Source organism: Poecilia latipinna, unplaced genomic scaffold, assembly GCF_001443285.1.
Source record: "Poecilia latipinna isolate Pla-1442-1.1 unplaced genomic scaffold, P_latipinna-1.0 Scaffold3836, whole genome shotgun sequence".
NCBI classification, from domain to species: Eukaryota; Metazoa; Chordata; class Actinopteri; order Cyprinodontiformes; family Poeciliidae; genus Poecilia; species Poecilia latipinna.
Window position 1 is genome coordinate 12,744 of NW_015116452.1, and position 7,800 is coordinate 20,543.

General features: G+C 36.7%; 1 protein-coding gene and 1 long non-coding RNA gene across 2 annotated transcripts; both read left to right on the plus strand.

The window, feature by feature from the left end:
• The first annotated feature begins 516 nt into the window (after window positions 1-516).
• On the plus strand, window positions 517-1,759 carry LOC106941743 (uncharacterized). Its single transcript, XR_001423447.1, has 3 exons — window positions 517-957; window positions 1,266-1,414; window positions 1,741-1,759. It is a non-coding gene; the product is annotated as an uncharacterized LOC106941743 (long non-coding RNA).
• Window positions 1,760-4,927: 3,168 nt separating this feature from the next.
• On the plus strand, window positions 4,928-7,466 carry LOC106941741 (uncharacterized). The gene is made up of 4 exons (XM_015024856.1): window positions 4,928-5,167; window positions 5,289-5,660; window positions 5,960-6,108; window positions 6,804-7,466. The coding sequence occupies exons 1-4, from the start codon at window positions 5,113-5,115 to the stop codon at window positions 6,981-6,983; spliced, it is 756 nt and encodes a 251-aa protein (XP_014880342.1). The 5' UTR covers window positions 4,928-5,112; the 3' UTR covers window positions 6,984-7,466.
• The last annotated feature ends 334 nt before the right edge of the window (window positions 7,467-7,800 follow it).

The following is a 7,800-nucleotide window of genomic DNA, read 5'->3' on the forward strand; positions in this document are numbered from 1 at the left end:
CTGATCAGGTGATTTAATTTTGAAAAATAAAACCACTGTATTGAGTGTAATTGTATTTATCTGCCATGAACTGTATTCATATTGTAGAAGATGGATATATCTAAAAGAGGTAGCCTACTTACGCTTCCCCCTCTAGAGTTGAAAAGACATGCTCGCCATGACATACACACATTTTCATTTAGCTACACAATTAAATATGCTATGTCCTTTCTAAGGGAAGCAGGTTTTGAGAGGTGAAGGGTCAGAGCTTGAAAAGTCAGCATTTGCACGTGCAGAAAGCTTCCCTGTGAAAAGCACAGTTCGCCACTATATGTGGCCAAAGACATCATGTGCACCAGTTAGCTGTCATGTTCAGTGTACACTGTGGTTAAAAACAAAAGCACATTCAGACTGAGGTGTGAGCATTGGGTTGAACTACGTCAACAGTAATGGTCAGCATGTATTCTTCCTGGCTGAAGGTCTCCATCTTTCTGTGTCTCTGGTACCCAACAGGTAAGGCTGAAACAGAATTGTGCCCTATTATGGACAGAGGTATGTTTCAAAGCAAATGTAATCGTTTAGCAAATTTTTTGTTGCTATTTAACAATCTTGTATGGTGTGCTCTGTCTTTTATGTTCTTTTGCCTAGAAACAAAAGAAGTGATTTGGAGAGAGACGGGACAATCCGTTACGATCCGGTGCAGAATTAATACTGATCAAGATTTTCTGGTATTGAAAATGGGACATAACGAGGAAACTGAGGTTGCCTTTATCAACAGAGCCTCCAGAAAAAGACATTTTCATAAAAGAATTGCAGGAAGAGTTCAAACAAATGGAACATTCCCAAGTGTGGATATTGTGATTGAAAACTTGAATGTAAGTGACTCAGGGCCGTACTGGTGTGTGTATTCAAAACTAGATGACAGTTACCGTCAACTGGTCACAAAGGGTTATGGATCTGTTCTTCTAATGGTGACCGGTGAGTAAATTATTCTACAAACTGAATTTAACTCAATGAATATGTTCGGCTGGACAGTATTTTACTTTGTGCAGCAGATTTCTACAATGCACAGCAACATCCATCAATATACACAGGATGTATTATTAAGGTTTCCAAATAATGATGTGACTGAATTAAAAAAGTTTAACTTAAATGATAGATTTCTGAACTTAAGCATGCAAAATATTTTAAATGACAAGATTTTTTTTTTTAAATATAACATTTCAAAAATAAAAACATACAACTTCCTGCATGAAAAATAACAACATTATGTTTGTAATTTCAAGGAAATAGTTGTGAATCAACAACAACAACCATTATGGAAGTGCCAAAATGTGATGCATCAAGTCTTACTTTGGTTGTGGTTTATGTTCGCATCACCGTCATTGTTCTGATTGGCCTCATGCTCGGTTTTAGCACTTTGATCATGTACAAGGTATGTTGATGTTTTTTTCTTTTCTCTTTTGAGAGAATAGGTGCCTTTGGTTGCGCCTGTGGATGTACCGCATATAATTAAATACAGTTAGGGTCAGATGAGTTATTCCTTAAATTCTGCAAATGTTTCTAATACATCAGTGAAAACTGTGATTATTTTGAGATCTCATTCCTTAGTCGTCATTATGGTTCTTTAAAAATAGTTTCACGTTTTTTTTTATTTACAATTACATCCTACAGTCAGCAGGTGGCAGCAGGATCCCTGTTCTGCCTCATATTCCTGCATATGTTTGTTTTTTGTCTAATCCTGTCTTTTTTGTTTTGCAGAGCCACAACAAATAACCACCAAAAAGCAAATAAGCAAAAAAAAAAAAAAAAACAATGAGCAAAAGAATGGAGAAACAGGTAATGGAGCCAAATGGAAATCAGACATTGAAACAAAATTAAACTCCAAAGTATAAATACTGAGATGTAAAGTGACACAAGAACCAGCTGGACCAATCAGGGGAAACATTCATTTATTTTTATTTTTATTTTTACATTAAACCGTTTTACTCAGAGCTCAACCCGCCTCCTGCATAGCTGCACATATACTCTCTCATCACACACTGTCAATAGTTCAACTTTTGTATATAATTTCTTTCGGTACTTATTCTGTGATCCAGTTGTAACTGTGCTGTTACTTTTCATTCATAAATGTTTTGCACATGTTCATTTTTGATTGTTTTTCATGTAATTTAGCCTGTTTGAGGTCTGTATAAAGCACAATTGTTGCTCTATAATGACTTATTTCACAGTTCCAACATGATGTTTGATGATGTAGACCTATTTAAACTTGGTATTTTGGTGAGAAATAACTTTTTGTTTGTTTGTTTCTTTTTCTGAGAAGGACGTCAAAGCCTTAATAAATATCTGCTATCGATGCAAATTTGCTGAGCCGCCACAAGAGGGCAGTATCAATGCAGCAAAGCGCAGGGCTTCCAATTTCTGGAAACTCCACGCATTTGACGTTCTTCCGCCAGGATAAAAAGAAAATGTAAAGAGAAAAACGGATCATGATCCCATAACAAGAAATTACAAAATAGATAATAACCTGATAAAATTAATCAGTCTAAGATCATTAAAAAAAAGTTTAAGGAAAAGCAGATTTTGGATCTTATTTATTTAAAAGCACAAACTTATCAAAGGTGTAGAAGCTGCTTACAAATGTATCTTTGATATGACATCCATTCAAAAATTATGTACACACACATAGCAGATCCTCACCGGTCATGATAGGATTATTTTGTGCAGACTTAAAGCTTCATTGTTTCTTAAGCCCCCTTTAGAAGATCAATAAGGCAGAAAATTATGCAACGTTACAAGTAGGAATTTCAACATACACTAAAAGTTAAGAGTTTAAAGTTTTTATTCCAATTCAAGATGTTCGAGTTCACAGGTTAGTTTGAAATGGTACAAAGGTAAGTGTTAGACTCTCAGAGGTAAGCAACTTCTGCTCTGCAGCAATGGAGGTTGATCAAAGATTGAAAGCTGGTGCAACTCAGTCCTGTAGGTCTTCCAGTTTTTCTGGAATACTTACAACCACATGTGTCTTCATAGAATCAGTGTTGGAACGCAATGTTGCACTATACCCACATGGACATTGCACAAAGTAGTGTACTGCTACAAGTATAGTTAATTTTTTTTTTCTAAACAGTGGCAGAGAGACAGACCATCACAAAACTCAAAACTATAAGTCTTTAATTCGGAAATTGCACTTAAAGCAACGGTGAGTACAGTTTCTTTCACCATCAAAAGGCACTCAGAAACTGTGACAAAGTCTGACAGGAAGAGGTCTGGCAGACTAAAAACCACTCATAAATCAAACACATTTCTGAGAGTTAGCAGCTTGCGTGACAAGCAGCTCTCAGTACAACAGATTTCAAGCTGCAGGTTTGACAGCACGAGTTGCTGAGAGAAAGTCGTTTCTAAGATGTCAAAATGAGACATAAACACTCGTCTGTGCCATGAAACACAGTTGTTGGACAACTGAAGAGAAGTAGGCGTTATGGACTGATGAATCCAAATTTTAAATCTTTGTCCAGGGTTGGTGAATTGTACATAGTTAGAGGCATCTTGAAACAAAACTGCCACCACAGCATTCTGCAGCAGCGTACAATGCCCTCCGACATTGAGGGTCAGTGATTCATCTATCAAGAAAATGAAAACAACTAGATGTTAAGTTTGAAGACATGGACTAAAATCCCCTTGAGTCAGTTGGGGATGAAGAGTGAAAACAAATCAACCTACAAATTATGGGAAGAACCTTCTGAAGAGTGTTTGATATGTATTGTAGAACTAATGCCACAAGTGTGTTCAGCTGTCACATCTGCCAAAGGTGGTTACTTTAAATACATTTTGATCTACAAATTGATTCCATGATATCTTTTTGTTAGGTCCAATTACTTATTTGTACTGTGCTTTCATTTCAGAGTGAGACATTAAACTGCATAGTTTTAATAAGAACTTGAAAAACTCTAAAACTTTAAACCAGTATTGCATTTTGTTGGAGGTTTGTTAGAAGAATTGGAGAAGTTTGAGCTTTGTTTGTAACATTATTAATCACTTAAGATGATCTCACTGCATGATATTGAGCCTTTTATCCAGATATTAATTAATATTTCCATCGTTACACGCTGGGACCCATCATGTTTTAGACTTCAGGTTTAAAGATTTTTCATGATTTTCTTTTACTCTGAATTCTGGGAGCTCTGCTGCTGTCTTGTTGTTGGACCTGAAGACAGACTTTGATGTAATCAACCATTATATCACCACTGGAATCATGTGTTGGCCTTCAGAGTCTGTTCTTCTCTGGTGTTGGTCCTCCTTATCTGGAAGGAGGTTTTGTGTGAATGTGGGTCCTGTCAGCTCAAAAATAGCTTGTCTTAGTTACAATGGCATAATTTTTAGACAATACCATACTGCGCTTGGGTCTTTCAACATGTTTTTCATTTGTCCATCACTCTCAGACAACGGACAACTGCACCGTTCTGTATTTTCGTTTGGACCAGTTCTATGTTGCTCCAAAATGCAGCTGCTTCTCTGCTGACTGGTACAAAACAGAAGGACCATATAAACCCCAGTGTTGGAGTCTCTACAGTGACCTGCAGGATCCAATTTAAAATGTCAGTTTTTTCCTATTAAATCATTCAGTGGTAAAGTCGATGTTATTCAATAAGGTCAGAACTTAAATCTCAAGATGACTGAGTCTTCTCCGTCACAGGCCCCAGACTCTGGAATAACCTGCCTCTAAATATTAGATCTGTACAGAAGATGCAACATTTTAAACATTTTAAAGACACATTTCATGGACCGGCTTTTAAAATATATTGACATAAACTTTATTAATTTTTCCAATCTTACATACTGTATGTTGTTTAGCTATTTCTATTCCCTACACTTATTGATTTTTATTTCTCTTCTACGTTCTCAGTGCACCACTGTCATGCATTTATTTTGGTTGCATTTTAGTTTGCACAGCAGGAGTTCTTGGAAATGTGCGACTTCTAACTCTGCTGCTCGCTTGAAGTGACAAAACGGCATCTGTATTCGTCACGTCTTCCTGCAACATGTGAGTGTACACAATGTGGTGAAAACAAGAGCAGATGTCCAACTAGAGCGTCATAACTAGAGAGAGCCTTCTCTAAGGTAGACGTCAGCATGTCTGCAGTCTGGGTGAAGATCTGTGGCATTCTTTGTCTGTGCTATGCAGCAGGTAAGCCTGAGAAGGATGTAATGGCAAACCACCATTATGTTTATTTGGTCTAAAAACAATTTTGTCAGATGTTGCTGAAGCCTCGTGACTGTCTTATGAGATGTTTTGTTTTCATATTCAGAGATGAAAGAAGTGGTTTGGAGAGAAGTCGGAGAATCCGTCACAATCCAGTGTAGATCCGGCACAAGCAAGCATATTTCTCTGCATTTTAAAAGGGGCCTCCGGGAGGACATGGATATTGCTCAAATAAATAACAAACTCAAATTGAGAAAAAATCAGAAAAGATTAATGCATTTTTCCGAAATTAAATTGGATGAGGTTAAAAATATGATTGACAGAGTTCAGTTTAATGGAACATACCCAAACATAGATTTTCTTCTTAAAAACCTGAGTGTCGACGACACAGGAGCATACTGGTGTCTGTATTTGCAAGACACATCAAACACCAGAGAAATGATAAAAGGTGGCGGATCCGTGATCGTTGTGGTAAAAGGTGAGAATATTTTTCTTATAAACTACTGCTGCATTTAGCACAAGAATGTTTTGCACAAAACGTAGAATTAAATGAATACGCAAAGACTGTAGCGAGGAGGAACTCCAACTGTGACTCTGATCTGGCAGTGATGTAAATATGCTTTTAAAAGATGTACACATATTTAAACTGAAAGCAGAAAGTGATTACTTCTGAGTTTTCTAGCGTTTTTTTTTTTCTGAATCCAAACCAAGATGTATGCATTTATTGTTAACTTCACACTAAAAGCAGATTTCTAACCTCTCTGTCTAAATTTTAAGAAAACAGTTATGCCAGAGCAGAAGCGGTGCAGGGCGCTGATGAACCAACCATGAACATGCCCATGCATGTGCCGTTGGTGTATGCTGTCCCTGCTGCAGTCCTCTTCCTTGGCATCATATTGAGCTTCATCATTTGGATCAAGCGCAGGGTACTTTTAATTGCTTTTGAATTGCAACTTTATGTGTCTGTCTCTGTGTGTGAATGTAGCCTTCGATATCCGTGTTATTACAACAGTGCAATGGTGCAGGGACAATACTAAATTGTGTTTAAAAAAGATTTGTCAGAATTCTACATGTCCATTTCTTTAAAAGTATTCACGTGTAAGTAAGAATCCACCAGCATAACTGTGACAGAGTGACAGAAATGACCAGTTCAATGAGCATTTAGAGGTTTTGAAGAAGCATTAGAAGTTACACCAATTTTAGTACAAAATGCCAAAAATAACATCCAGTATGGATTTTTATGTCATAACCTTTAACACATTTTTTTGTTTGTTTTATAAATTTGGGCATTCCAGTTTCTCTTAATTAGTTCAATTTTGCATTTTTAATTTAGAACTGTTTACAGCTTTCTCCCGCTGTTTTGCTTCTAATGTTTTTGTGGCTTTTATCCCTGCCTCAATGCTCAAAATTGGTGTTTTTGTTGTTCATCCCACCTGATGAGCAAAACCACAACTCGGTGTGTTTAACCAGAAATGACATCCTCTGATACAAACTGTACCTTTCCACCAATTTAACTTACACATTTTTATTTCTGAAGGATTCAAGAACATTTTCATTCTGTGTCACACATTTATTGACGAACTGCCGTCTGATCCATCCGTCATGTTGATCTTTTAAACAGACCAAGTCCGCTGACATCACAGTTGAGCAGACGCGTGTCTACGCTGAGACCGCCAGCTCTGATGTGGATGAGGAGCATGTCGAGGCTGAAGCTGAGGATGAGACTGTGACGGTGCAGCTTGCAAAGCCGACTGAGTCGCTCAACACCTCGGACCACAGTGTCAAAAGTGATGCGTGTTAAACTGCATCGCTTGTCAGACCACCTGGTTTTCTAAACCAAGTTTTTGCATGTGTGCAAAAGTGTAAGCTGGTGCCATGCTTGAACAAAATTGCTGAGTATAGTTAAAGACGAAGGGGAGAAAAAAAATCATTATCATGAATAGCATTTACACCTATATTGTTTTGTCTTTGTATGTTCCTTTCTTTTTTTCTTTTTTTTTTTTTACCATTTTAGTCTCAGTTTTAAGAAAGTTTTACTTGTATACAGTTATGATTTTAGATAAGATATTACAAATTATTAATGCAGGGAAAAATATTAAGAATGTTTATATCTATCAGGAAGGAAAAAATGAAGGCGGAGACAAAACGTAAGGACTTTGGAGGAGAATAAAGCAAATATCTGTGTTTTTATTGTATTTTTCTTGAATGATGTATCCTTTTGACAAAGTCACACACTGTTACTCATGAATAAAGAATACATGTAAAGCATGAATAATCTCATGAAGCATGCACTGCAGCATATTGTTTTCTGTTGTATTTTATCTGATTAGCAGAGAAATGCCACAATGTTATAAGAAATTCTCTAGATTCATTCACTTTTGCTTTCCATAAATGTCTGACTAGACAGATGAAGTTACTTTTATTTCCAAAAAACCCTTTAGCAATAATTTTGTATGGCCAAAAATACATAAGTTCGTTCCCCTACTTTATCATTAAACATAAATATATCCATTTTGTTCTCGGACAAATAACTTTTAGTTAGTTGTTGACTGAAGACTATTTAATCCCAGCAGAATTAACCGAGTCACTTTCGCTTTATTGCCTCAAGAGGGCAGTGT

Coding starts and splice junctions, on each gene's coding strand:
- LOC106941741 (XM_015024856.1), top strand. CDS start 5,113: ATGTCTGCAGTCTGGGTGAAGATCTGTGGCATTCTTTGTCTGTGCTAT. Junction 5,168..5,288: donor TTGTCTGTGCTATGCAGCAG/GTAAGCCTGAGA, acceptor TTTCATATTCAG/AGATGAAAGAAGTGGTTTGG. Junction 5,661..5,959: donor CGTGATCGTTGTGGTAAAAG/GTGAGAATATTT, acceptor CTAAATTTTAAG/AAAACAGTTATGCCAGAGCA.